Source organism: Megachile rotundata, chromosome 7 (genome assembly GCF_050947335.1).
Source record: "Megachile rotundata isolate GNS110a chromosome 7, iyMegRotu1, whole genome shotgun sequence".
NCBI lineage: Eukaryota > Metazoa > Arthropoda > Insecta > Hymenoptera > Megachilidae > Megachile > Megachile rotundata.
This window is the reverse complement of record NC_134989.1, coordinates 17165917-17181913: the sequence shown is the minus strand read 5'-3', so window position 1 is coordinate 17181913 and position 15997 is coordinate 17165917. Positions and strand designations below refer to the sequence as shown.

Genomic DNA, 15997 nt, shown 5'->3' with positions numbered 1-15997 from the left:
ATAAATACTTACCTATTAATTTTTATAAATTTGAGGGAAGAATAAAAATACTAAAATGTAATTTTAATCATTTATTTATGATTTCCAATTAATGAAGTAATAATACAACTTGTATAATATATATTACCCTACAAATATCTATATTACAATTATGTATTCTTTTAATTCCATTAGAATTTTTTCTTCAGTTCAATAAAGTAATAAGCACTAAACCCAAGACTTATTGTAGTCAATGCAACACAAATACGGAAAATTATTAGATCTGATGTACCACGTAAAAGATATGATGGTTTTGTCATATCTTCCTGTAAAATATACATTTGAATGTTAATCTCTATATGTGTTACATATTATATATTATTAATATAGTATAAGACATATTTACTTGAAATTTTTTATATAATTGTTCCATCCTAGGATGTAATGTGGATTTATGTCTTCTAACAGCTGTCTGTACTGGCTTAGTTTTAATCGAATCATAAATTAAGCTTGGTACTTCTGTAGTTTGTAACTTATTAGGTGCCTATAATACAAACATAAATCTATTAAAATGTTATTATTATCAATAGAACTGTAGCATCTAAACAATTAGCATCATTACAGTATAAAATAATTGGCATGTTTGAAATGGAATTATTCTTAATTTATTAAAATATTATATGATCAACATGTTGCAATTTTATAACAATTATTTTTTAAATTGCCTTTTTCTTGATAATGCATGTTACATAAATGGTCATAAGTTCCCTATACGTGTTTGTTGTAACTCAAAAAGGACAGTTGCCAATTATTAAAGAACTGAATATAGTATTTCACGACCGTCATTCTATAAAGTACAATATACTGTGTGTTATAGAAATAAAATAAGAACGATTGTAAAATGAACATGAACGTATTTAGCAGAACATGTATTAAAAGTTCACTAGAAAGCTTAATAATATATCGAACATTTAGCTACGGTATGGATAAAATATATATTTTATAATTAATTACTTACTAATGGATTAAGAGCTTGATTTTGTGAAACTTGTCTTAAGCGACCAGTAAAAGAATTAAACCGATAGAACGACATTTTGTCTAATTGCGCAACCTACTTTGCCTTCAACGATCGTTCTTTCAGCGGTTAGTACTCTACCGCACGAAGGATTGATCATGCGTACATTTTAGCTAGGTACATGTACAATAATATGTTGGTAGAATTCAGGCTGGTTACTTGTACACAAAATATCCTAGACCTGTAAATCATCTGTAAATAGATGTGAAAATGTTTTACTTTATACATGTATTATTTATATATGAATTAGAAATTTATTCATTTTATAATATACATAAGGTTACAATATTTTATAACTTGATGTACCCTTCTTAAAACTTATAAATGCATAAAGTATATCTTCATATGAATTAGAAAATTATATATGAAAAATACTAAGAGCATTTGTTCATAAATCTTTTGATTATATTGTATGTATGTTACGTTTTAAACAAGTAGAATGTATTGTTATATTACTTCACTTTTTACTACATTGTTCTTTCAGTCACAAGTAGCGCTCTCTGTAAAAAATTATCTATAGGTTAGAAATTCCAAATAAAAGTTTTACTTGCAACAAATAACAATCTTTTGTACCTGTATTGAATTATAATAATATTGTGAATAATTTTATCAAAAATATTCTATTACTTGAAATCAATTATGTTATAAAATATGAAAAATGTTATATGTATAACTGATTAAAAGTATATATATTTATTTATGTACAAAAGATTTTTGTGGATGTTATTCAAATTTGGTACATACATATACTTGTGGTTGGTATTTAATGCTACTGTTTCAATGATTCTACAGAACAATTTTGTCAAAAGAAATTATAGCTCAGTAAAACTAGATTTTTATGAAGAGATTATTGATTTGTTAATATAGTTTAGATTATTTAAAGATATTTAGACACTATCCTTGAGGCAAATTTTGCTTCTTCAAAGAAAAATTATTGCCAAATTGTACAATTTTTTTTTACAGAAGGAAGAATGTTACTCTTAAAAGAGTAAAAAATGTAATCTTTCAGTCATTATGGTATACATATATACATCAAAAATTAGTTATACAGTAATAAAGAAAATTGAGTTAAACATTGATTATCAATGTGAATGTATATCCCTGGTATGAAAAAGAATCATGACATATAAAAAATAAATTTACCAGTCTATGGAGATAGATTTATGGACAAATATTTCATCTAATAAAATTCTAAATATACAGAATACTTAATAATAAATGTAATCAATAAGTTATGATCAGTGGATGCTGTCCAGTATTGTGATCTCTTCAATTTACTGTTATGTTTATTACTTAAGTAAGAAGTGTCTGTAAAATTTACAATAGTATATGTGTCACATATACTGCACAGTAAAAGGAGTTTAGTAACATACAGTATTGATGTATTTAATATTTATATGTGAAAAGAATACATTTAGTTGTTTATTTCATGAAACATAGTAATTCTTATGTATGTTTGCAGGATCTTACATTAAAGAGGATACTTGGATACTACTGTTTCAAGATGGCTTAAGAACATAATTGTATTCAACTTTGATAAAGATATTAATATCTTCTAGCAGTATTATAACATAATATGGTTTGCATATATTAACTGAAGATGTTAAGTAAATTATACTGTAAAATATTGTACTAGTTTTTACGTGTATGGTGCTGAATTTCTTAATATTGCTTCAATCGTTTGCCGCGACGGCAGCTCCGTATGTTCTGTTTTACCGACGGGTTGCAAAACAGCAAAACATATTATGGCTGAATGGTGGTTTTCTGATAAAGAATGATTTGTTGACTTGTTTAAGTACATTGTATAATGTAAAAGATATATACAGCGAGTGTAATTAATGGTGAGATTTAATAATACAATTGTAGATAGAATTTATATGGTGTTGTATAATTTCATAGTGTTGTAATGTGCTTAATGTATCTCATAAAAAAGTACATGATAAATGGTGTAGAGGATATGGTATAGCTGGATAAGTAGAAGCAGCAGTATTTCACTACTTTAGAGTTTAATGTTACAATTAATTATGCAATAACTGTAGTTAATACCAAAGTTCTATCTATATTTTAATTTTAAAGTATCAATTTGATGCTTATGGATCGTATGGCTCTAGGATACTGTGAATACTGTGACATGTAATAAACAGAATCTCATGCCAAAGTTAAGAAAAAATCGGAGAATTGAAACCAAGTGGGGTGTTAATTATTATACAGCAGTAAAAAATGCTGTTTTTGTAATCCAAGCACCATCATATGTGCCAAAGGAACCACCGCTCTCCTTGAAGGAACATGGTTCAGAATGTGAAACATTGCTCATGTGCGCACAATGTAAAGACTGGTAAGTTTATTGATATCATTAATATCTTTACCTCAGTACTTTGATGCAATCAATTAAATATAAATAATATCCTATCATTACTAGTGTAATATGTAGAAATAATTTTGCATATAAATATATTAAAAATAAATATTTTTTCTTTTGTTAGTTTCCATTTTCGAAACAGTCTGGAAGATCATATTTCAAGGAAAAGTTGGATATTGGGATATTGGTGTCAACATTGTTTTCTAACTACTTGTGGCCATAGTCCTAAAGAAGGCTTATTATGTTCTGCATGCGTACAATTGGAACGTAATAAACGCTCATATTTACGAAGCAGAGGTTTACATAAGAGTCAGAAATTTGGGGCAATTAGGATTTTTTACAATCAATGTCAATTCTTTGCACATTTGAGAGTTCATAATGTGAACGTGGTAGATATGGGTGACTTAATGTTGATGCCTTTACCAACAAATGTAAATCATGAGTGGAACCCAGAAATAGATACAACTTTGGAAGCACTTATGGAACATACATTTATAATGAAAGTGCATATAATGGATTGGTTAAAGGAAAACAGTATTGATAGTTATTGGTGGCAATTGGCTGCTAGTGAATCAGAGAAGGGCAGTGACTTAATTAGTCTTGTCCTTAAAGGTTATAAAGGCAAATTTTATTTCAAACCATTAGAAATACCAATAGAAGAACAGTTTTCTACTTTCAATTCTTCTTATTCTACACCTAACAGTAACTGTACATATTCAAATGTTGATATTACTGATTCTTTAGAAAGAAAAAGGTCTCCATCTATGGATAAAGATGTGATTGAAAATGAAGACAATCCTTGTATATCGAATGATATTGCTTTTGTGGATTGTGGACCTGCATCAAAACATTTTGAACCAGAAACTCTACTATCTAGCAATACGAAAAAACATACAACAGCTTTTGCAAAATCATTACAAAACAATTTTATTGCTAATATGGTGGCTACCAAGTCGAAAAAAAATAGAGCCTCGGATTCAAAGTGCATTTCACCTGATATGGTCATGTCATATGGCAATACAATGATTACACCAAAACTTAATAATAAACGTAAACGTACATTGCCAGTTATAGTAACCGCTAAAAGCAATACTTTAAAGACAGATTCGAAGAAAAAATCGAACAGAACAATTCAAGAAAATATCTTAAGTACAGATACATTGTCTAAGGAATCCGATTTATCTTCTTCTGTAATAGTAGCGGATAGCAACAAGTTAGATAAATTAAAACAAAGCATGCATACGTTAACCGTTAATTCTGGTCAAAAGATTTTCACATTTCAGAGTGCAAAGCATGTTGATATTAATACGATTATTAATCAATTACCGTCTCACATTATTAACAATAAAAAGATTGTTTTTATAGGACAAGATTCAAACGTTATAACTATAAATAACAAACAAGAATCATCTTCTAAGAAGGTAGTTCAATTGGTTCCTGATACTTCCGTTGAGAAAGATAGTAAAGTATCGCCAATAAAAGCAGTAGTACCATTTGGTACATCAAACGAATTACCTAACAAGAACAGTAATAAGGCAATAAAGGGATTACCATCTAAAAGGGTGGTTCAGTTAGTGGCCGAAGCCGGTCTTGAAAACGATACGAAGACGTCGCAAAAGAAACCAGCGATACCGCTTCATTCATCGAAAGAATTGCCTAATAAAAATAGCAGTAAAACTACTTTAAAAAATCAAATCGGATCTACAAAAAGTACAGCGCGATCGTTTCCAGGTAAAGTTATATACCAGAACGGTCGAAAATACATTATCAAGCAATCAACTACCACTAAAAATTCCAAAAACGTATCGAATACAATAATGTCAGCGAAAGGTAGAGTGGAATTAAAATCTGTAAATAATATTCCACCATTAATACCCATAAATCGTACCGAATTAGAAAATATATCCAATCAAGAGAGAATGAACTCGCTTCAGGGTGACGTGTCGCCCTTAACGCCCTCACCGTCTCCGTCAGAACTGTCAAGTAGTTCTAGTTGCGACATTCAGTCAAAGCAATCCTTTTCGATGATGAAAGGTAATCAAAAGATTGAGGGCACTCATCCAAACGTTGAACATATAGACGTTAATATCAATGCGCAAAATCAGAATAATACCTGTGAAACTTTATCATTTTACAAAGGCGACGACGAGAATCTGTATCTCGACGTAAAGTTTCTGAATCAAAAGTTGGTCCATACTATCGCTGACTCGTTTACAATGATAACAAAGTGTAAACAAGAGATGTTGAACGAATTCTTTCATTTACCTTACCCCGAATTGATGAAACGATACGAACATTTGCAACAAATCAGCGACGAGGTATTGAGGGTAATGAATTTCGTGGACGACAATGTAGTTAAAGAAAACTTGAAAGCTGTGGATATTTTGAAACACGTTCTGAAACATTGTATCGATAAATGCAGCGAAAAGATCGACGATACGAACGAGGACACACCGCTACACGAATGGGAATCGGAATTTGAGCGGACGGAAGAAAAGTTTATTTGCAAAACCTGTAACAAAATTATGAAACCCAATTCCTATATTCCAGGCTTTTCAAAACTTCCCAAAAACGATCTTTATTGTTCGTGTTACAGACACGTTTGTCACAAGTGTCACATATATCAAGGCAATTCGATGCGTTTCGTAACTCATCAGACTTTTCACAAGAAGGAAAAACCGTATCTATGTCCCGATTGTTACCGTAAATTCACCGCATTTAAATCATTGGAGGCCCATACATGGACCATTTGTTTTCACACATTGAAAAAACGTGTGCTTGGCTGCAAGATTTGCGAAATAAACGGATTCCAGGACATGGAATCTATCGCTAGGCATTTCGGGATAATGCACAGTCACAATAAAATAGCATGCGACAAGTGCTATGTCGTTTTACCATCGTACTCTGCATATCGGAAGCACCACAGAGAGAAACACCCGAACTCGGACGATCTGCTTCCTATAAGGCTGGTCCTTTGCAAACTCGGGCAATGCATTGTGCGTTGCGAAGAGTACATGCTTCATATGGAGAAGCATCCGGTCGTTCAGAGATTAATATGGTTCAAATGTCCATTTTGTACGTTCGTCAACGCGGAAGCGAAACAAGTGATGTCGCATTTGCAAGGTGAACATCTTTCGCGCTTGAAGGAGTTGATCAGTCCTGAAGTATTATGGAACGTTTTACCAGCCGATGTACCGAACACTAGTCCATCGCAAAGCAAGTTCGTGAACACGAAAGCGGAGGCTGAAGAAGATGGAACGATCATGCCGAAAATTATCAATGCTAGAACCATCACGTCAGAGGTGTTCGAACGCGGAACTCAAGCAGCGGATGATGATCTAACTTACGACGCTCAAGGGTCGCTAAAACTTGTCAACGTTAAAGCTGAACCGTCCCAACAGTCAAGTAAAATGATACCCAAAATACTCGACGTCAGATCAATCGCCGATTTAACGTTGTCCGATTCGAAGTCTATGAACGACGAAGCAACGAAGAAACATATAAAGATGGATAGCGAAGAGATAAATACTATAAGTAGCGCATGGGGGAAACAACCGATTAAGTCTGAACCAGACGAGATGTGCATAGAAGATAGCTTGTCTAAATTTGAACAGGATGAAAGCATCAGCGATAGTTTGAAAAATAAGCTGGTGCTTTATGAAAAGACGAAAGATGTCGAGTACATCGATACGCAAAATGTGCAATACAGATCGATCTCGAGGCCTCCTCCTCTAGCTAGAATTCCGCAACACGTCTTAGAATCCAATCGGCCCAAGGTCCTGGAACAATCTACAAGGACAGGGAAGACTACCGTGTTTTCCCGAAATCAAAGATCCGTTAAACGTCCTCAACGACTTGCTCTCGATTGTGCACCCAACGAGATCTTTAACTTCTCCTGTCACTTGTGCAAAGAACAAATCAATACATCTCAGGCCGTAATATTGGATCATTTTCGTAGAAGGCATTCTCAAGACTGTAAATTATCTATAGTAACACCAAGATTGCTGCGAATATCCTCGGAGTTCATTAACGGCGGTTACAAGGATTTGTTGGGTAGTAGAAAACGCAAGTCCGACAGTGGTTCGTCGAATTCGAAAAGAAGACGACGATGGACGCCGAAGAAGCATAGCGATTCGAAAAATGCGAATTTCGCTGGTCTTGGCTTATGCGTGAAACAAGTAACGGCAGAGGATAGCGAGGGAAATTTTATATGCAAAAAATGTGATCAACGATGCACCGATATGACAAATTTGCGAGAACATATCGCCTCGAATCATAGAATCAGAGGGCGATGTTTGGTGTGTCTGGAGTGTGGGGACAATTTTGTGGTCGCGCCTAGTTTACAGATGCATCTAAAAGCATTTCACGGGATAGAAGATCCCATCACTTACATGGCTCAGAACACGTCGTACGCTCCGGACAACGTGGACGATCTTGAGGCCGAGGGAAAGTCCATCGAAGCAAATCAATGCCACGTTTGCATGGCCGTTTTCGAAGACAAGGCAGCAGTGGACAAACATTTGAGAGTTCATGGGATGGCGTTCCTCAATAGGAAAAGGATCGAAGCGCGGAACGCGTTAAAGAGTCCGGAGAAGAAAAACGAAACGGAGGAAAAGACAGAAACATCCGTTAAAGTATCTTCAAAAAAATCTGTTCAAAAGGATAAACCGGCAGAAACTATATTAGAGAAAATCAGTGTAAGTTTGGCTATTTCGTGCTACATTTTTATCCGATTTATTCGAGTTTTTAGTTGAATACTAATGAGATCATTTGTTGTTTCAGGCGACCATATAGCTAATGGAGGCACGGCTATCAAGGTCGGAAGAAACGGGAGAATAGTAAATACTTAAGAATTTCCAGTTTTAAATATGACAACAAATCTGTGATTTTAACGTTTCGTTTAAACAAGGAAGAATGATACATTTTCTCCTTTTAATTAGAGAATCAATAAGGGGTTACTAGTTATTTTATTAGCATCGAAAGGAGAGGAATGAATTGCTTCTTCTATTAACGCTCAGCTCAATAGACGTACTAATTTTTTCTAGGAAACGTTCATGTCTTTTGTATATACAAATATATGGATAATCATAGGTCAATATGTAATTTATTTTGTTAGAATCTCATCGTTGACGTATATTCAGATAATTAAGTTACTTTATCGTGCACATCGTTGAAACTTGTTACTTTAATCTTTCGCGAATCATATATCCATCTCTTAATACCTGTATATTCGTTGGTCACGAGCGACTTTTATCTATCACGCCTTTCGTATCTCTTGGAAATTTCATTAACGCAATGTAAATAACTGCTCTGTTAAAAAAAAAAAAGATGTATAACTTTTTGTACTCCACCAATTCATATGCATCGTGTTATACTTACAGATAGATAACAATAAAATATTCTAATTTATTTGTAACGGAATTTCACCTGCTCCAGCTTCTCGGGTGATGAACGGAATGAAAAAAGAAACGTGTGTTCCAGTAAATAGGTAGAATATATACGTATCTTTATTATACCATTTGTTAATTGTACCGACAAAACATTATTGCTTAGTGGTAGTAAGTCAGTAAATTCAATGATTGACACATCGAGACGTTTATCGAAGTACGAAACGAGAGAATACGTTTGCGCTTCTTCCAGTTTTATCTACAGATTTATACACGAACAATAACTCGTATCAGCATGAAAATATCAGTGCATCGCGATTTAAGATTCACAGCAGAAATCGACAATTTTTATTTTCGTTTTAGACCGCGAACAAATATCACGACCTGGATCACTGTTTCGAGCACAGTTCGTAGCTCTCGAGTGTAACTTATATTTACTCTCATACTTTTTTTTAAAAGTACGATCATATACATATATCGTGTGATGTATTAATATTGCATTAGCTTCTTCAGGGTCAGACAACTCGATGTTTCCTCGTGGGTTTACGAAAACTATGGACTATGACCGAAACAGATTACACCGAGTACAGGTACTGAAGGAAGGGATCTAGAACGCTGAACACTTTAACGTTTGTTTGGACCTGTAAGAGTTTCCTCGACTTGTCTTTCACGACCTTACGGGATTTGAGCTTGTCAATTGTACGAAACGATATCGAAGAAACGAAAAGCTCAATGAATTTACGATGAATTTTTTCATCGAAACAGATTTCAAATAACAAAACGGGAATGATCATTAATACGTTGGTCCCTCCGTAATCCATAAAGTCGATCAACTGTATACTTTTACCGGTCCTGTATATGTTTGTCTTTGGCACGATTGCTAGGGAACACACACGATCAAAGTTTAAATGGCAATAAATTTTCATCCCTCGTACGAGTTGATTTTTTCGCGGCACAAACGTGGCCACAGATGATTCTCGCGTGCAATCTTTCTACGTGTTACGCTTAATTCTTTTGATCCCAAGTTAAACTTAAAACGTAACGTTCAAACTGAAAATGTTGCAATATATTCTCGAAAATATCTGAAATGTTCAGCGATCAAATATAACGTACTCGAATGATTTTAACCGGCCTAAATTGATCTTTGGGATCATAAGGATTAAAGGAAGAGAGAAACGCGTTCATGGATCGTGTTCTTCGTCTGTACCTTTTGGCACAAATCATACGACGTTCCTCGTTCGATACTATAGACTAACGAAGGAGGAAAGGATATTGCAGGAAGCAGTGTCTCTCCCACGGATTTACTTTACGCGGCAGTTGATTCTTCGTTTTGACGCGAAACGTTCTCTTCCAAAGTGTTCGAATTTGTCGCGGAACTCGACGATCGAGAACACTCCGATGCTCGAGTATTCTCACTCGCGTCTGCATGAAGCTCGTTTTTAGACGACGACGGTTTGTTGTTCGACATCTTGGTCGGCGAGGATGGCGAGGAGGAAGGTGATTCGGTGATCTTCGTCTCTGCCTCGACGGAACCGTCGTTCTCCGTCATCCTTTTCGATTCGTCCTCGACGGCCACGATGTTGGACACGGTCGACTCTGCGGTCGCGGGCAAAGCTAACGATTCTGGAAGTTTCAAGTCTCGAGCAGCGTTTCCCAGTTCGCTCAAAGGGATCCCAAGCTCGTGGCGAGTGATCCATACGTCGGAACTGGGACTGCACGAGGAACCTCGAGGCAGTTGGGCGACTTTTGTTTTCCTCGCGTCTTCCATCGAGTGCCATCGATGCGATGTTGCGATCGACGATCCAGCAGCGATCGCGTTCAAGCTGTTCGCTGGGACTATCCTGTGAGGGAATCGTGGTGATCCACGGATCTTCTCTCGCGAGGATGTTTGACTGGTACTTGCTTCTGAAGAAGAAAGATTTTCATATTGGGTGCATGTCATACCTTGAGACAAAATATGCTCATTGCGAATGGAACGCGTTATTAACGACTTTTAGTTCGAAACGTTATAACGACACAATTCCTGTTTTATAAATCTTGCGATGAAATTTTTGAAAAATACCAGAATCTACTGTAACGTGTTCTCGAAACGAATGGGCGTTCATTTTTCGAGGGCATGTATCGTATAGGTTCGTAGCAAAAGAGTTAATGTAGGTCGTCTGTTTCCTTATGATATATGATACACTGAATGATTAATGGATAGTCAGAAAATGAACAGTTTGGATACACTTACTGGGCGGTAGGCTGAAATTGACTCTTGGCTCGCTGCTCTCTTTACGACGTAGCCCCAGGCTTAATCTGCGATCTTCTTCGCTAGTAATACTAATTATTGGTCCTGAGCAACACCGAGGATGAGGCGAACGAGTGCCTTGGGCATTCATCTGACAGGTAGACGCAGCTTTTGTGCCTGGTACCAAACCAGCGATGTAACCCATATGAACCCGCAGCGCTGACGCTACTCCTGCGGGATTACGATACAATTTCGATCTGACTTAACCTTTTGAGGTTTGAATTTGTATTCTACGTTCTGAGCAGCTCGGTTTAATTAAAATTCTGTATCTGCTCGAATTACTGCGATCTCATAAATTTGTCGATACTTCAAGAAACGAAAATATGAGCCACCGACCGAAGCAAATACTCCCCATGGTAGAATCAACATTTTCTTTGTCGTTTAATCACTTAACCAAATTGAACGAAAGTTATCCCATTCTTACCCGAAAACGAGGCGGTCGATGTTTTTCTGCTGTTAGGTCGACTGCCAAAAAGACTCAAGAGTCGTTGAAAAACACCCAAACGGTTCGGTCCTTCTGTTTCTCTGCGCCGATGAAGCTTGTAAATATCTGCGAGACTTCTTCTGGCGCCGTCTGGTTCCAGATCCGGTTGGCTGCTAAACGCTACGGTACCCCGGCGTATGCCTATTCCGAAGAAACATCGATAATAATCCTAGCTCGCGTTCCCCTAATTGTCAAGCAAATAGCTAGCAAATTTACTGACATTCGCCGGTAAGGCGAATCGAAGAAGCAGAAGCGAAAGCGGGCGCTACGATATCGTAGAAGAGGAAGGAGGAGATTCGTTCGAAATTTTCCCTTAGAAAAGTACAATCTTTATACGCTTCGTAACACGAAATAGTCCGAGACCGCGAGAATTTGTTCAACTTTCCTTTCTCGAGAATATAACCGATTCGCTCCGTGCGAAATAAGCCGTTCAGACCTGTGCTATCGTCCGATCAGTACCGACTTTTATACCTTTGGTTATTCGCGCGGTCTCGAACGTGCCGCTTCGAGCATTTAAACGTTATACCAGAACTTTCCCTGAGCAACCGTAGGAATCCGTAGAAAATAGGGGTCAAAGGTACAGGGAATTAAACTTTCGAGACTTTCGCGCTCGTAATTGGTTACTTAATTCCTATTTTCCACGATATCCTCTCGTATCGATCCTACAAACTTTCCTACTCTATGCGGGCGTAACAGCTTCTTCGCGATTAGTTTGTACGCGTAATCGCGCTTTTATTCCGAAACACGAGTTTCGATAGATAATCTCGACGACGGGTATTAGATTTCCACGAAGAATAATTATCAGTAGTTGAACGTTTATTTGTTGGATCGATTTTTGCGGTCGTCGAGTTTGTCGATCGATTTTCCGTTTAGCTGGGCGTCATTGCATTCTGAAACAGCGAGGTGAGCGTACAAATTCAATCGTGCAGAGTTCCGTGTATGCACGTGCATTGACCTGTCAGGGACTTGTCCGAAGTTGTCAAGAGGTTTGGGATTCGAAACTCGAGGGATACACGAGTGCAGTCTAGTGTCTCGAATAGCAATTAATACGTCAGGAATTGTACGAATCGTGTTCGCAAAGCTCTTGCAGGGGCTAGTAATGCGGACTAATGTCAGGGTGACAATTAGACCGATTTCGTGTCAACCGTTTCATCTATGATCACGAATAGCAGTCTGTAAATTTACTCGATACAGCGGGACGAGTATCGAGTGCTGTCTCGTTATCGAGCGAGCGCAAATTATTATAATTAACATCGGATAGACTGCTGCTTCAGATCGTCGGAGTAACAAGCTTGCGATGAATAACGAACCTCGTACGTTGCTAAACAAACGGAATGGAAAATAAGAAAAAAAGTATCGCTTGGCAACTCTCTCATGCAATTTCCTTGGAAAAACACGTGCTTTTTTCGAACGTAAAACTCGTTAAGTTACGAAACACTTTATGCGCGTCGTAAAAGAACAGTGAATTTTTGAAGGACGTTCAGCATCGCTATTCTAATTGATCGATTCCTTCGGCGCAAGCATGTCAACTTTCGAATCGTTCAGAACAATTGCGTGCAATAAATGAAATCGTGTCACCTTTCTCGAACACCTGTATGACGGAAGGATGACGAAGCGAGAACAACATTTAATTATGTATCGTTCCTTCTTTCTCTCCCTGATAAAATTTCTTCATTCATCGTGCAAACGTCGATCGATAGCAGCTCGTTTCGTACCATACGATATCGCCGTCGACCAACAATTTATGCTGCACGTATCTTTTACAGAGTTCAGTTGTTCGCGACAAACAGTTTTGACCAACGCGACGATATTTTACCGGACGGGAAAACGTAACGCGTTCCGTAACGACCTACTTCTTCTTTATAGGTATTGCAAAGCGCAAACCCGCCGGTCCGTGTGTTCCCCTGACACCACTGAATATTCGCGGGAAAATAAAATTTACGAGAATATCAAAGGGAAACGAGCGACTACAGAGACAATCTTGGACCGTACGTAACGCGAACGTATTTGCACAACGAATTCTCGGTATTACGCGTCAAAGAAATTCACTTACCGGATGAATCCGCGGACGGCCAGCTAGCCCTAGGGATGACCGGCGGAAGGACACTGAGCAACAACAAAGGTAGTCCTCCGCCGATGCTGGGATTGCGTTGCGGAATCGATGCGCTCGACGAGGCGTGCGATGCTTCCACCTGTTCCTGTGCCAATTGTTTTTCCAATCTGGCAAGTTCTAGCTCCAGCTGGGCCATTTCACGGCGGTACACGCGATTCTGCACTTCCACGCGGTACTGAAGCTCGCTGTTTCCTCGACAAATTTTATATCGGTTAAATTCCTTCGAGACAACGAGCCATAAGATCGTGTCGCAAAACCAAGCAACTCATAAACAGTTGGAGAAAATTTTTAACCGGGTAAAGAACGAACATTTCGATCTCGAAATTCTCTTCCAGTAAAATCCCAGGATTGCGCTTATCGCTCGTTTGACCTAGCGGTACGATCGCGAAGAAGCACCTTAAATTCTCGGATATATTTTTCCGACGCTACGCGATAGCGGCCAACATTCACCATAAACTATTTCGGTTCAATCTCTCGACTCCAGGAGCAGATGTTTCAAACTTCACGAGTCTCCTCGCGCGAAACAAGAAACAACGCGAGACAGGAAGAGTGATGTACGTCGACCTACGGCATCTCGTCCTTTTATATCGGATAAATTCTCGCGGAAAATTCGATAAACTTTCCCGAGTTATCGTATATCTTTTTAACGAATATCCGATGAAAGTCGGCCGGTTGAATAAAATATGACGAACGATATCTGTGACCTGCTTTCAAAAGAATTGTTCCTTTATATCCGCGGAGGGGTAAACGGAGAGTTCGGTTACCCTGGACTCGAAGAAAGGTTACGATTGTCCCGAGGCCGATTCGTTCGAACGATTAGTTTCAAAACGAAAGACTTTTATCGTTATCGAGACTAACACCGTTCCGCTCATCCTCTCGTTTCCCATCCTTCTCGCCATTCGAGTTCTTATCGAGCTTTCGATTTTCCATTTGCTCTCGATCACCGTTTACTTATCAACGGTGCTATCGTTCCAACAAGTTACGGCTACTTACGTTCTATCGTCGGTGACGAATCTCCTCGTATTGCATTCTATTTTCAAGCCGAGGCTTTGTACGACAGGATCGGCTCTCTCTCCGGCTAGAATATTGGCCAGCTGGGGAAGGAACAGCAACACCAACGTCGTGGTGGTAGAAGCCAAAATTAAGGCCGTGATCGTCACGAATGCCAGGGTCGCCCGATCCGATATTAAATTAGCCAAAACCACTACGATACCCGACGTGATCACCACGAAATAGACGCTCATGCCGATGTACTGGGAATCGTTCAACGCCGGGATCTTCACGTGTCTGGAATCAAGCTGGATATGTGGGCGAATACGAAAAAGAGATGGATGGTTTGTCGGACGATGTGCGATTGATAAATTACAAGATCGAGGAGATACGCGTTAGATAAAGAATTTTTTATGGAAGTAAGAAAAGTAAATCGATAACGATAACGACGATAGAAGATCCTTATGTTCATTTCAGAAACGTTAAATCGTAAGGTTCTCGTCAGCATCGGACCGACAGAATCGAATCGACACGTTTCGTTATCCAGTCGTTGGTTCGTTCAATGACAGTTCGCCGGCAAGAAGACACCCTTTACTAATGAACGTCTAATGGCATCCCTCATTAAACTCCAATTCCCTTTTTGACCCCGCCTCTTCGAATCGGAACTTTCGTGTACGCGTGGATTCACGAAGCGTTCGTTCCGTTCGTTTTTATCGAATTTTCGCTGACATCGTGAAACCAAATTATAGAAGCCGTTCGCGTTTGTTACGGCGCAGTTTACTCGAGCATTTTTACCTCGTTTCCCAGGCCATGTAGACACCGACGATCAGCAGTAGGCCTTTGTAAATGTAAAGAGCTCCTAGCCAACTGTTCGTGTGTTGAGAACGACACACTTCAACCTGCGGCGAAAAAGCATCGACGTTGCATTGATCGATTATGTCGTCGATCGCATGCGAATACTTTAAGAACGTGGTCGAGATTGTCGAGGGGAAAGAATTGTTTCTTTTTTTTTTCGACGATGTTACCTGGGGCTGATAGACGACACCCCTATCCTGAGGGTTAATCTCCAGGGTTAAGTTTCGGAGATGACGTTGCATAGGGTCGAAAGTCACCCACAGGGTCACCACGAGGCCGTCTATCAGTAGAAGGACGCAGATTAAGCTTATAAGCTGGGTATCCTGAAGTAGCTGCAAGTAGCAGGACTGTACTGACGCTTTTCGTGCACGCGATACGCGACACGCGAATCGTATCATCGTACGATTGAATTGTCAATCGAAAAAGATCAAACGTGAATAGTATTGTTTAGTTGTTTCTCTTTTA

At 38.1% G+C, this 15997-nt stretch overlaps 3 protein-coding genes across 5 annotated transcripts in view; 1 reads left to right on the top strand and 2 right to left on the bottom strand.

Moving 5' to 3' along the window:
- Positions 1-58: 58 nt before the first annotated feature.
- Positions 59-1167, bottom strand: LOC100882819 (uncharacterized). Its single transcript, XM_003706114.3, has 3 exons — positions 998-1167; positions 386-523; positions 59-305 (listed from the first exon to the last, which is right to left on the bottom strand). The coding sequence occupies exons 1-3, from the start codon at positions 1070-1072 to the stop codon at positions 171-173; spliced, it is 348 nt and encodes a 115-aa protein (XP_003706162.2). The 5' UTR covers positions 1073-1167; the 3' UTR covers positions 59-170.
- Positions 1168-1475: 308 nt separating this feature from the next.
- Positions 1476-8822, top strand: LOC100877784 (uncharacterized). Of its 3 annotated transcripts, none has more exons than XM_076533982.1 (5): positions 1476-1574; positions 2517-2895; positions 3166-3389; positions 3538-8110; positions 8196-8822. In XM_076533982.1, exons 2-5 carry the CDS (start codon positions 2893-2895, stop codon positions 8205-8207), a joined length of 4812 nt encoding a protein of 1603 aa, XP_076390097.1. In that variant the 5' UTR covers positions 1476-1574; positions 2517-2892; the 3' UTR covers positions 8208-8822. The 3 variants fall into 3 exon arrangements, with proteins under 3 accessions (XP_076390097.1, XP_076390096.1, XP_012147459.2); XM_076533981.1 differs by lacking the exon at positions 1476-1574 and adding an exon at positions 1664-1809; XM_012292069.2 differs by lacking the exon at positions 1476-1574 and adding an exon at positions 2215-2436.
- Positions 8823-8898: 76 nt separating this feature from the next.
- Positions 8899-15997, bottom strand: part of GABA-B-R3 (gamma-aminobutyric acid type B receptor subunit 3) — a 39275-nt gene continuing 32176 nt past the window's right edge. The window contains exons 13-19 of the mRNA XM_012292072.2: positions 15703-15864; positions 15473-15576; positions 14681-14974; positions 13628-13872; positions 11515-11715; positions 11034-11261; positions 8899-10705 (exon numbers count right to left, since the gene is read on the bottom strand). Coding sequence (XP_012147462.2) covers positions 10107-10705; positions 11034-11261; positions 11515-11715; positions 13628-13872; positions 14681-14974; positions 15473-15576; positions 15703-15864 — 1833 coding nt within the window. The 3' untranslated portion in view covers positions 8899-10106. The remainder of the gene's footprint in view (positions 10706-11033; positions 11262-11514; positions 11716-13627; positions 13873-14680; positions 14975-15472; positions 15577-15702; positions 15865-15997) is intronic.

Excerpts from the sequence above, each read along its gene's own strand:
- LOC100877784 (XM_076533982.1), top strand. Across the intron at positions 3,390-3,537 it reads TGCGCACAATGTAAAGACTG|TTTCCATTTTCGAAACAGTC; the intron begins GTAAGTTTATTG and ends TTCTTTTGTTAG.
- LOC100882819 (XM_003706114.3), bottom strand. The coding sequence starts at position 1,072 with ATGTCGTTCTATCGGTTTAATTCTTTTACTGGTCGCTTAAGACAAGTT. Across the intron at positions 524-997 it reads ATCAAGCTCTTAATCCATTA|GCACCTAATAAGTTACAAAC; the intron begins GTAAGTAATTAA and ends TTTGTATTATAG. Across the intron at positions 306-385 it reads AATTATATAAAAAATTTCAA|GAAGATATGACAAAACCATC; the intron begins GTAAATATGTCT and ends TATATTTTACAG.